At 28.3% G+C, this 12,724-nt stretch overlaps 1 protein-coding gene across 3 annotated transcripts; it reads right to left on the bottom strand.

The window, feature by feature from the left end:
* Positions 1-5,800: 5,800 nt before the first annotated feature.
* Positions 5,801-11,034, bottom strand: LOC111276920 (serine/threonine-protein kinase rio2-like). Of its 3 annotated transcripts, none has more exons than XM_022862886.2 (13): positions 10,794-11,034; positions 10,651-10,697; positions 10,497-10,567; positions 10,052-10,165; positions 9,788-9,963; positions 9,615-9,703; positions 8,873-8,990; positions 8,594-8,667; positions 8,440-8,487; positions 7,645-7,813; positions 7,283-7,387; positions 6,805-6,912; positions 5,801-6,279 (listed from the first exon to the last, which is right to left on the bottom strand). In XM_022862886.2, the coding sequence occupies exons 1-13, from the start codon at positions 10,875-10,877 to the stop codon at positions 6,091-6,093; spliced, it is 1,392 nt and encodes a 463-aa protein (XP_022718621.2). In that variant the 5' UTR covers positions 10,878-11,034; the 3' UTR covers positions 5,801-6,090. The 3 variants fall into 3 exon arrangements, with proteins under 3 accessions (XP_022718621.2, XP_022718623.2, XP_089619881.1); XM_089763755.1 differs by lacking the exon at positions 5,801-6,279 and adding an exon at positions 6,486-6,635 and having other exon boundaries at positions 10,794-11,027; XM_022862888.2 differs by lacking the exon at positions 10,497-10,567 and having other exon boundaries at positions 10,794-10,986.
* Positions 11,035-12,724: the final 1,690 nt, after the last annotated feature.

The raw sequence follows: 12,724 nt of genomic DNA, 5'->3' as shown, positions 1-12,724 counted from the left end.
CTCATCATATTATTATCGAACTATATTATACATAAATCAAATAATAAGTGATTAAATATTCATAAATTATGTAAAAGCATTATTATTTATGAGTCAAGAGAATTGCTTTTTATCAACTTATAGTAAATCAAACTTGGTAGCCTTCATGTTGTGGGCAATTTTCAACAATAATAACCTCAAGTCTACTTCCTCTGCTTCTTGACTAAATTGCACAGACCCACACAACTTCTCATCCCTTCACCTTGTATTCAATAATTTTTTTCTCCAAACCCTCATCCTTATCCTCATCTCTTAGTTCTCTTTTTATTTGGCATGTGCTATCTGCTTGCTTCCGTCAACCTCAAGTCTCACTCTCATCTCTTATCTCTCTTTTTAAGTCCGAATAACTCCTATCTCTTTCTACCAATGTGTCATAGTCCAATCTAATCTCAAACACACAAAATCACGGTAAATTTGAAAATTAAAAAAAAAAGGTAATTTGAGTGTTGAATTAATTGCTTACCTTAACTGCATATACTTGATTTTGATTGAAGTTGAATTTGGAAGAATTGATATTTTTGAAAATTTAAGTTTTTTGGTTTTTTTTTTCTGAATTTGTAAATTGATGTTTATTTTTTTTCTTGCTATTTTTATTTTAAGTTTTTAAACATAATCAAATGAATTTTTTTTTTGAACTTTTGAATGAAAATAAGAATAGTCTGCTATTGCCGCTATTCACCGTTACATCGTAATTCGCGATCGTGATTCATCCGCTATAAATGAGATTCAAATTCTCTCTTGTTTTTTCTCCAATAATGGCACGACCCCAAAATAGCAAAATAATGGCCACTACACCGCTATCCGACCGCTATTTGAATCTTTGTTTGAAACCCACTATCACTAGAACATTCTAAACTCCAACACCACCATCAATAGCCTAAACCACCCCATCAACCAACAGCTCAAAAAAAAAAATTTCATAAACTCATTAACCATACCTTTACCCTTTGACGCCTTTAGCAACCACTTAACATCATTATCATCCGCACCATAAAAAATGTACAAAAAGAAAAACACCACTAAAAAAAGAAACCCAACCTCAAACTTATCACAACAAAATGCCAAACAAAAAATAAAAAAAAAAATCAACCACATCCCCTAGATTAAGGAAGAAGTAGTGCCAAGCAACCTTATAGAAAAAAGGTTAGATCTGATAAAATTTTTTTTAAAAAAAAAAGCAATATAGGTTATGAAAGAGAAGTCGATGGTGACAACAAAAAAAGGGATTGGCGGCTAAAGATGCTTTTGGTTGGGATCATCAAAAAAAAAAAAGAAGTAATGGCGGTGCAGAGAGAAAAAAGAGAAAAGAAAAAAGAATAAGGAAAATGAGAAAGAAAAAGAAAAAAAAAAGAAAAGAAGCTCCAACGGTTGGGATATCAAATGGTGGTCGACGGAGGTGATCGGCCGATTTCTGAGTGATCGGCACTTTTGGCCTTTAAGAGCCTTTGAATTTTTTTTTAAAAAAAAAAGGTTTAAAATGAAATGAAAGAAAAAACTAGTTTTTTATAATTAAAAAAAAAAAACTGACATGTGCATAGATCAGACCAGACCCAAGGTTCGCATGCTTGACCTAATTTTCAGCCTCTATCACAACCTTAAACTGGTCCAATTGAACCATTTCTAAATCGATCTGAACTATTTTGACTTTTCTTAAACCATCTACTGAACCAAAGAACCAAACAGAACCTGTCTGAACTGGAAGTGAATCACTTTAAATTGTTAACTAATTTTGACCACTCTTTTGGTTAATTTTATTATTTATTTAGTTATTTATTTATTTTTTCTTGCTAAGTTATTTATGTGTTTATTTATGCACATTCAAATCTTTTAAAAAAAAAAAAACAAATATATATTAAAAAAAGGCTAAAAAAATCTTTTTAAAGCAAAAATAAAATTTTTTGATGATGGAACTCCAAGAAGTTCGAATGGTGATTCCAAAAAATTTTTTAAGTGAAAAAAGACTTCTAAAAATTATCAAAGTATTGAAATATTTAAAAACTCTTTTTAATATAAAGTTTTCTTCTTTAATTTGAATAATTTTTTTTAAAAAAAGATATTAAATATATATAAAATATTTATAAAAGTGTGCATTTTTTAGGAAATAAAGTTTTTCATAGATAATTATATTATTGTATAACTTTTAAATATTAATAATCATTAAAAAATGAAAAAAATAAAATTTCTTAAGATGAGATTTTAAAAAAAATCTGAGTAATGATTCTTTAGGAATATATAAATAAGAAAATTTTTTCTAAAAATACTATCAAAGTAATGAGCTATTGAGAGTAATTTTCAATAAATACTTTCATTACCTTTAATAAAGAAATAAGAAATAAATATTTATGAAAAAGCATTATACGGATTAAATTATAAGTATTTTGTTGTTATATGCATTTCAAATATTGGTTTTGAAGATAAATACAAACCACCGAGAATGAAATATTTGAAAAGTCTAAGTAGTAATCTTCGAGAATTCCCTAGGTGAAAAATTTTTTTTTAATGTTACTAACGTATTGTGATATTTTAATATTTCTTTCAAAAATAAAGTACTAGTATTTTTTTTGAATAAAATAAAATGTTAAAAAAATAAAATTACTACAATAAAAAAATTAAGAAAATTAATTTTAAATATCAAAATTAAGATATTTTAATCAAAATTAAAGGATAATATATAATTAATTGGTATCATTTTAAACGAATATTGTAAGAATGTTGATCCTTCCATACGCGTAACCGACTTCTAAATTCGAACTATTTTTGCAAATCCAAAAAAATTATCTTTTTAATAGATGTTAATTAATTTTAAGATTTTATTAAAGGGTAAGTTTTAATAAATGACTATTCACACTTAATCAAAAAAGATTGATAATGAGTTTTTTTTTTTATTATTATTATTATAAACATTGCCACTTATAAATTTTGGATGTTTGAAATAAGATTGGTGATGTTTGTAATAATAATAATAATAATAATAATAATAATAATAATAATAGTTATTATTATTATTATTATGCATAAAGTAGAAAGAGATTTTTTTCCCCAGTCCACGAAGGAAGCCTAAACAATATTTGCTTCATTATTGGGTTACAAAATTTAACTTTTAACTCTTATCATTTTAACAGCTATTCTTTCATATCCAAAAATTTTATACCTCTAGTTTAAACAAACAGCGGTAAAGCGCAGGCCAGCCACCTAGTATTGATAATTACAAACATCCAAAATTTATAAGTGGCAATGTCAATTCTTTCTCTTTGTTTTTTTTTTTTTTTTTTCTTGGCAAATCTTCTTGTTAATTTTTACATTTAATAAAGTTGTTTACATCTCAAAATTGTTACTTATATGTATCATGGTTGGAGTTGTTGCTTCAATTTTTAACCTTAAAAAGGATGATTAAACTCAAAACTTGAGAATTGTTTGCAGTCATGATTTTTTAATTTCAATCAAATTAAAAAAAAAAACCTTTATAATATATTTTATATATAGAGAGAGAGAGAGACAGAAAGAGAGATAGCAAGTTTGTGAAACACAAAGATAGCAAAATTAAAAGCGTGGACAATAGGCAAGGAAGAAAATAACTAGGGGAATCAAGAGCCTTTTATACGTTAAATCAATCAATTTACAATAAACTCTTCAATGCCAACAGAAAAAACAAAAATATCGTCGATTTATCTATTTGATTTTTTTTTCTAAAGAAAAAAAAGAGATACACAAAATTTGATACAAAACTAAGAATCAAGCTTTTAAAATTCAAATGGAGATTAATTGAAGAGAAATTTTGAAGCTAAATTCTGGTTCTATAATAAACCTTGATGCATTTTCAGTCACTTGCTGTCCAAAAAACTCTTCGACAATTAAGTTAATAATGAATTAAAATAAAATAAAAAAAACATGCGTACTTCGTCTATATCTAAATGGGTATAATTTACTCGTAATTATAATCATAATATTTTTTTTTCTAGTAATTAATTCAATCCCCCATTGGAAATGAGAGATTGACAGTTTACCACATTCACATGGCCATGGACCCTGGTGTACATGTTTGAAATCAACACAATAAGAATATAGGATTCAAGGACAATAAAAAAGGAAAAGGCACCCCACCCCTCTCTTCACCATTCACCGGCTTAGGGCTCATTAGGAAGTCACTGGATCTCGGGTGAGCTGCGATTCCTTTGCCTTTTGCCCCTAGTCGCACCTTTGATATCGGTTGGATAAAAAGACATCGGGTGCGTTTGAGCTATTGAATTGCACTGAAAAGCTAGTTGTGGACTGCGGCTTAAGGTACAATGGATTACTGCGTTTCGACCGAAACCCTTTACCCCAAATAATTTTTTATTCGTATATTGCCTTTAAATGAATTTTTAATAGCTAAAAAACCATTTTGTTTTAATCTAAAATATTGGTTCATTATTTTTTGTTTTAATATATTATTTTAACTTAAAATAATATTTCACTATTTATTAAGTAAAACTTTAGGATTTTGGTAAAAAAAAAAAAAACCTTTAAGATTTTAAATGTTAAATAACATTATCATATACATAAAAATAATTTTCAAATATTTAATAACAAAAATATTATTTGATATAAAATACTTCTAATAATTTTTAAGCATTTATTGATTTAAGTAATATTAAATATATACTATAAATTCTATTATACACAAGTTTTAATAAAACTAGAAATGGACTCGTGTTCGTACACAATAATGTTGATTTTAAATTTAATGAATGAAAAAATTAAGTATATCTTTTATATTTTTAATAGGAGTTACCATTATAACAGTAAAAAATATATAAAAAATTAATTAAAAATAATTACAAATAATAATGTTCTTAATGTTAAGTGCAATTTTATATAATATAAATATAAAAATTTCATCCTCTATTAGATAAAGATGAATCAAAATCCATCATATATGAGATTATTTTGATATTTACATCAATCGGTACTTTTTATTATTAAATTTATTTAATTAAAAAATACAATAAAACACAAAAAATAAAAATAAAATAAAACAAGATGCCTCATGAACACTTCAATTGTCTTTTTTTTTTTAACAAAATTAATTTAATTAGAAAACGCGAAAATCAAAAGGAAAAAATGAATAAAACGAATAAAAGAAAATGAAAAAGGAAGCTCAATCAAGTTTAGATATCGTACTTTAGCTTAAAATGTTAATCTCTTAAATTAAAATATCAAATAATAATTTTATTAATAAAAATCATAAAAACAAAAAATAAATAATATATATATATATTAAGATGCTCATGTGAACGTACAAATTAAATTTAAAATATTAATATCTTATATTAAAACATCAAATAATAACATTATTAATGTAAAACATATATATATAAATATAAAATTAAATAATTAATAAAATATATATTTTCATATATATCACAAAATAACTTAAACAAAACACCTTAAAATCCATTTTAAGCCCATCTCCACTTTCTTTAAAAAGTAAATCCAACTCCAGTGAGATTGACTTTTTACAAAATCGCTCATACCAAATTGGAACGAATTAAAATATATTGGATATTAATTATTTTATCATTCACATCAACTAACTCATTTTGCTGTGAAATTTTTATAATTAAAATATCCAAAAGAAATCAAAAACAAAAAGTATGAAAGGAAAAAATAAATGAAAGTGCCATGTGAACACTTCATTTTATATTTTTTTTTATAAAATTAATTTAATTAAAAAATGAAAAAGTAAAAAGAATGTTAAAAATTTTAAAAACAGCTCGCAAAGTTGGCCACATAGACATCTGATTGCTCTTAAAATCTTGCAACTTTTAATGCAAGGATAGTGAGAGAGAGTGGATTTAATGTATGGATGAATGTGCAAGATTTATAGTAAAAAGTTTTTAAAGAAAAAAATCAAAATAGAATCCCCGTGGACACTTTCAATGCCGCTCCCCCCCCCCCCCCCCCAACCCCCAAACTATACAAATAAAAACAAGCGGAAACTCCATAGTATGAAAACGACCGTTATCACCACAAGGGACTGTATCTCAGATTGTGTCGGATTGTTTATGAAATTTACCAACTACTCAATTGTTTCTGGATTTTAGAATTATTAGAAGATTTACCCCCTTTGTCTTTGTAAGAATTTCTGGACGCAATATTCTTCCGTCCTTTACGTGCTGCAGCCATTGCACGTCGTCTCTGCTTGGCCAAGCTCTTCATGAGTTCAGCATCGTTTTCATCAGCATTCTGATTGTCTTCCTCCTGGAAGAACAAAACTAGCATTAGGAATCTGCTTAACATCAAATAATGAAGGACCAATTTGGTTAGTCAAAGAAGCTAACAAAAGGATGGAGCAGCAGTAGCAGAAATGATTTTCGTTGTTTTGATTTTTCAAAACGATGTTGAAACATCAAGGAAACTTTCTTTGATTCAAAAAAAAAAAAAAGTATAGCATAAAGTAATACAATAGTAATATTTTAGCCTGTCTGGCAAATAATTTAAACATCAGGGGTCAAGGCCACCTGCTCACTGAAAGCCTAAGACCTTATACATGCTTCTTTCAGGAAGGTCCTTGAGTTATTATCAAAAGTCCATAAGGAACTAGGATATGTACTATCCTATACAAAAAGAAAAAGCAAGTCAAAACTAACTCCTTCAAGCAACAACAAAATTACTTTGTCACTGCCAGCTTACACAAGTATAAGTTACATCTTCAAGCAAATATAGCGAACATAATTGGAGGAAAGACACATAAATAAATATTAAAAAAAGACACATAATATATACCTCATTGCTTGAATTTTGACTTTCAGAATCACCGCCTTGACCTGCTTCAGGGGTATGATGGTTTTGATCTACTTGCCCTTCCTCATTACAACTTGAAGTTGGCTCTTCCTGTATCATTTTTCAATAGCCCTTAATATCTTCAGTACACATACACATTCGCACACAGATGCACACATAGAGTAACATGTAACAAAAGAAAATGTCCACATACATCCACAAAACTCTTTCAGTTTATAAAATGCGGATAAAAGAAAGGCTTGTATCCAATTTATAAACACAAATGCACATATGCAAAAAGTAAGAGTGGAGGTCTGGAACATTTACCTAAACCAAAACTAATCATACCTATTGTTTAGTATTTGTTAATCCACCAATCTCATTTCATTGATTATGGCTTACTTAGGGGCAGGTCATAAAACAAAATTGAGTCAGATTACATAATTCACAACATAACATCAAAAGCTCCGGAAGAACACACCTGATCTAAGTGCAATGAATTAAAGCTCTTTATGTTTGTTCGACATAACTCAGGTTCATGCTCTTCATCAGAAACATCATCCTCCACTACATCACCTTCAATGAACTGCATAAAATAGAATTGGCAGCAATTATAAACTATGATATGGCATCCCTTTTATTCTTTCCTTCCTTTTCTTTTTTTTTTTTTTTGAAAAAGGCCATCATATTTATGCTTAAAATGTTCAAAATTTCCAACATTGGAGATGTAAATCTGAGAGAAGACAATAACCAAAACATATGGTGTCTGTCTAAAATAATTTACCAACAAATAAAAATAAAAACACAGAAATGGAAATTATAGTAAAGCATGTTTCACCATACTTTCTGAATGTCATCCTGATCTTTTCTCGTAAATCCACTGGCAGCAAGTTCCTTGTCGAGAAAACCAGCAGTTTTGGTTATTGAAGAAAAGGAAGGCCTGCCACTTTCATCCGTGTCTACCTCTGAATCATCAATATCGTCAGAGCATTCTTCAAATGACAAGTTGAACCTAGATAAGACATTGGGAAAAGATCATGCTTCAACAGCACAGCTTGCAGCAGCCAAAAAAGGGAAAAAAAAATAGCCACTTATATCTATCTTTACTCTTTCTCTTTGGAATGAAACATCTGATGCACTTTACCGAGAGTTAGGTAAAAGCATGTATAAAAGCACTTTGAAACTTCAACCATCACCTTGAGGAATTGGTCAAAAAATGCTTTTTTCCATTAACAAGATTTTCCCTAGTGCCAATTCATCTTCAACTACAAATAGGATAGATTATAGAACAAATAAAATAATATTGCGAAAAAAGGGTATTGAAGGGAAGTAAGAACCCTATAATCCCCTCATCGGTAAAAACACAGAAGTTATGTTGTTTTATTGTTTAAATACAAGCCAAGGCTGTTTACAATGGCCAAAGTCACTCCTTCCATCCATAGAGAAGAATCCCAAGTATATGATTTGATAGCCCACGTTGACATGCATGTGTAGACAATATGTTTTAAGTTTATCAACTAACTTATTACAAATATCAGAACAGTAACAATCATACCAGGAGAGTTATTAAGGATTTCACAAACCATCATATCTTTATCATATAAAATGTAGCATTGAATTAGAAAAACAATCACCAACCTCTTGCCAAAAAACTTAAAAATGCATTCTATATCACGATCAAAGTACCTGAACAACAGAGTTAGAAATAAATGAGAATGCAACATCTGATTCACACAAGTAAAACGAACATGAAAACTAGAAATAGCAACAGAGAGAAGACAGTGCATCATACATCTGTGCATTATGGTGTGACACAGAAACCATTTGTGGAAAATCAATCATTGTCACCTTTTCATCATCATCAATCTACAGAAAAAGAAAGTTTCAAACACACATTAAATAATTTTAACAGAAAACTGGGACACGAAGCTCACATAGTATTTTTCTTTTAAGTAAAAAAAAATTGACACCTATTTAACTGCTCAATCTCACTAGAGTTATAAACTAACAAGAAAACAATCAAAACTGAGAAAATTGGTCATGGTACAAATACTGTGCTTCAAATGCATACCATTATGTTAAACTCATTGAAGTCACAATGAATAAGACCATGTTCTGCCAGACGAACAATAAGGCCAAGAATTGTTTCGAAAACTGTCTCAGGATTTTGCAACTGTTTCACCTGCACACTGCATTATGCAAAAGAAACTAATAATCCAAGACATCTCAGACATACCAAGCCAATTCCAATAAATGGTGTAAAGGGTACTCAAGGTCTAAAGAGAGACACAATGAGAAAAGAAAAAAGGAGAGACAAATAGTTGTTATCAACACACACTGAAGATAAACGTAGAGTTATCATGCAATTCAGACAGCAACAAGAGCAAGAATATTTGATAATGCAACACCAAGTGATAAAAGGTTCCAAAGAAAGACAAACGAGAAAAGGAAAAGGGAGAGGCAAATAGAAGTTAACAACACAATGAAGATAAACCTAGAGTTACCATGCAATTCTAACAGCAATGAAAGCATGAAAATTTGAAACTACAAAACCAATTAGCATAAAGTGTGTAACCAATAATATTGGTTTATTGATACAATGAGGCCTACTCTCATTGACTCTTTTAAACTCATTTTGTGAGAAAAAAGGATGAAAAAGATTTAGAGGTCGCAAGAGATTATAATTCCATTAGCCTTTTTGTAAATATCAATTATGTTCATTCACTTCCAAAGAATTGACAGAAAAGCCACTTGACATGCATGCAACAGGATTTAATGCAAACAAATCCAAAGGATTAAGGAGAATCTCTTACAGTGGATAACCTTGGATAAGTGACATAACTACACAATGCCTATTACAGTCCACAGCATTTGGTACAGGAAAACCATGCTCTTCCAAAGCCTGCATAAAAGAAGAAAATATAAATAGAACCCTGATTACTACAAGGAAAGGCCAAAGCAAGTAAAGGGAAAATATAAAGAGAACCTTCATAAACGCAAATTCCTTGAGTGCAGCTAAGCGGGACAAATAAAGCCAGTTATAACTACTACGATGCCTCAAGTAATCACGCTTAGATTTGACAGCCCTAAAGGAAGTTCTACCAAGCCTATGCAACTTCATTGCCATCACAGTACCATCTTCACGTGCAACCTCAAAGATATCTTGAAGAAGCAAAACATGAGATAACTTTAATAACAAGTGTGAAATATTGAAAAATATAAAGTGTTAGATTTAGATAGAAAGAGTTACCAGACTCTTTGCCAACCCCAATTTGACGACCAACTGCAGTGAAAACTCCACGGTTGACCATGGTTTTAATGGCAAGGAAATCATAGCCGAGGTACGTAAGACGAAACCCATCATCTATATTCAAAAGAAAAAAAAAATGCTTTACAAGTTCTTGAATAGCAAAATAAATAAAGATTCTGAAAATAACAATTGATTAAAATGAACAAAATGACTAAAATTTAAACCAATTCCAACATAATTATTAGGCACAAAACTAAAATCATGCATTTTGTTTTCCAAAGCGATTATAATTATAATATAATTTATCCAAAATAAATTATATGAAAAACATGTTTTTTTATTTAATTTAAACTTATCAAAGCAAAAAAAAAAAAAAAATAAAGTAGCAAAAATAACATTCAAATACTGCCTAAAAAATTTTTTTTAAAAAAAAGGTAAAACGAACATTTGGAAGAGTCATGGTGCAGTAGCTTATGCTTGAGTAAGTTCTTCAAGACCTTGTAAGTGCCTCCATGCCTATAATTCAATTTCATATATTTTTAATTTACAAAAAAGGAAAAAAAGGCAAAATTATAATTAAAAATAAATATTACTATTACTTGAGAGAAGCAATACGGTCGATGAGGTCTGAGGGCACGATTTCATGCTGAAAAATAAAATAAAATTAATAATGAAATTAAAGTTCAAAAAGAATAATAAGAGAAACTAAAAAAAAAAAAAAAAGAGAATAATTCATTCATACATTTCTCATGCCCATTTCGACGGCGGTTAAAACCCTAAAATCCTCTTTGGAGAGATACCTCAAAACGTCGACATCCAATTTCATTTTTTTTTTCTTATAATTTACTCCGATTCTACTTCAAAACAAGAATTCAGCTTTGAAAAAGAAGAAGAAGCGGCTGGATACAGAGAAGGGAGAGATGGAAGCGACAGCCAAAAACCCCAAGCTTTTTTTCTGGCCAATAAAAACCCCAACGTTTTGTATGGGGGATTTGGGCCTCAAACATTTATTTACTTATTCTGGGGTATTGGGTCATTTGGGCTCTAAATTGCCCAAGCTTTTGTGCAGGGGCGTGCAGTTCACGTACTAGAGCGCAATGCCTGATGACTTTTTTTTTTTTTTTTTTTCATTGAAGCCATCTTTGGGTTATTCAGAATAATGAATATGATAGGATACTAATAATTTTATACCATGTTTTGATTTAAAAAAAAAAATTATATGAAAAGTTAATCTTTTTTTTATATAAAATGAGGATGATTTAATTTTTTTTAAAAGTCAGAGAATTAATTTTAATCACGAGATTTAAATTTAAATACTTTATTACATTTTTAAAAATTATTTTAATAATTTAAATTATATAAATTTTTTTAAAAAAATAATTTTATCAATAAATATAATTTATATGGAATTACTTTTGTCAATGGAATTATGGAGTTGCTTTCTTTTTTTTGGTAAATTATATCTTATCATACTTTTTATATGATCACTAACTTATTAAAATTTCAATTTAATCACTAAAATTTAAGTTAATATTTTTTTTCATTCAACAGTTAATCTCTAAAGATATATTAAAGTGGCATTGATACATCAGCTGCCAAGTGTTACATAATTTTATCACATCAGTAAATTTTATTTTTTTTCAAAATGTATAATATTACATAACACATTAGAAAATATGACAATACTATTTGATATTTGATAGCTAAGATGCCATATTAGCATACTATTAAAGATTATCAACTAGATGATTAAAAAAAACATTTATTTAAATTTTAATAATTAAATAAAAAAATTTTAATAATAGATGACCATTTTAAAACACAATCATAATTAAGTGATCAATTTTATATTTTATTTATTAACTTATTTTCCAATGAGTTGTTCAATGCCTTAAATCTAGAAAAAGTGATGCTTTACAGCATGCCATCTTCTCGACTTGATCATTGCTGAATAGATAGTTCTATCATATTTCAACTGCATTTGGTAGTAAATATGTTCACATTCCCCGCCTTTTTGCTTCGTCGGTTTAGAGGATGCCTTGGAACCTGTCCACTGTCCAATCTTTAAATGTTCGTTTAAATTTTGAAAATTTTTGGAAAAAATATTAAAATTTATTAAACGGTTTCACACATAATTTGTAAATTTGTTTAAATTATTGAGTAAATCTTAGATAAAAAAAATTTAAATTCAAATTAGATTCGAATAAAATATATAATTAAAATATTATAATTATATAAATATATATAAATTTTTAATTTAACATTTGATTTTTTAAAATTTTTTTTAATTTTTTATTATATAAGTTAGATTTAACGGTTGAGTTTAAAATATATTTTTTTAACTTAGGCTGACTTGAAAAAAATTTGAGTTTCAAAATATACGACTTAAATATATATATAAATTATTAATATCAAATATGAATTTGATCCAAATTCAATCTTACCCAACCCATGAATACTTCTAGACAGTAGCCATTAGATGATGTAGGTGTATATTAATATTTGTATTCATGCCTTCCACCAATGCCTCTAATGAGACCATTCATGTTATTTATGCCTTTAGCCATCTGAAGCTGCAGATTAGTTCAAATACTTGTATGATTTCCTCTTGTTTGTGGTTTTATTACTTCATTTATGCATACATTCACATAGTAGCACTTCTCAGAATACATA

This window comes from Durio zibethinus, chromosome 7 (assembly GCF_047325235.1).
Source record: "Durio zibethinus cultivar Kanyao isolate XHJ-2024 chromosome 7, ASM4732523v1, whole genome shotgun sequence".
NCBI lineage: Eukaryota > Viridiplantae > Streptophyta > Magnoliopsida > Malvales > Malvaceae > Durio > Durio zibethinus.
This window is presented reverse-complemented; position numbering and strand designations above follow the sequence as displayed.

Coding starts and splice junctions, on each gene's coding strand:
- LOC111276920 (XM_022862886.2), bottom strand. CDS start 10,877: ATGAAATTGGATGTCGACGTTTTGAGGTATCTCTCCAAAGAGGATTTT. Junction 10,698..10,793: donor TCGAAATGGGCATGAGAAAT/GTATGAATGAAT, acceptor TTTATTTTTCAG/CATGAAATCGTGCCCTCAGA. Junction 9,704..9,787: donor AGGAATTTGCGTTTATGAAG/GTTCTCTTTATA, acceptor TCTTTTATGCAG/GCTTTGGAAGAGCATGGTTT.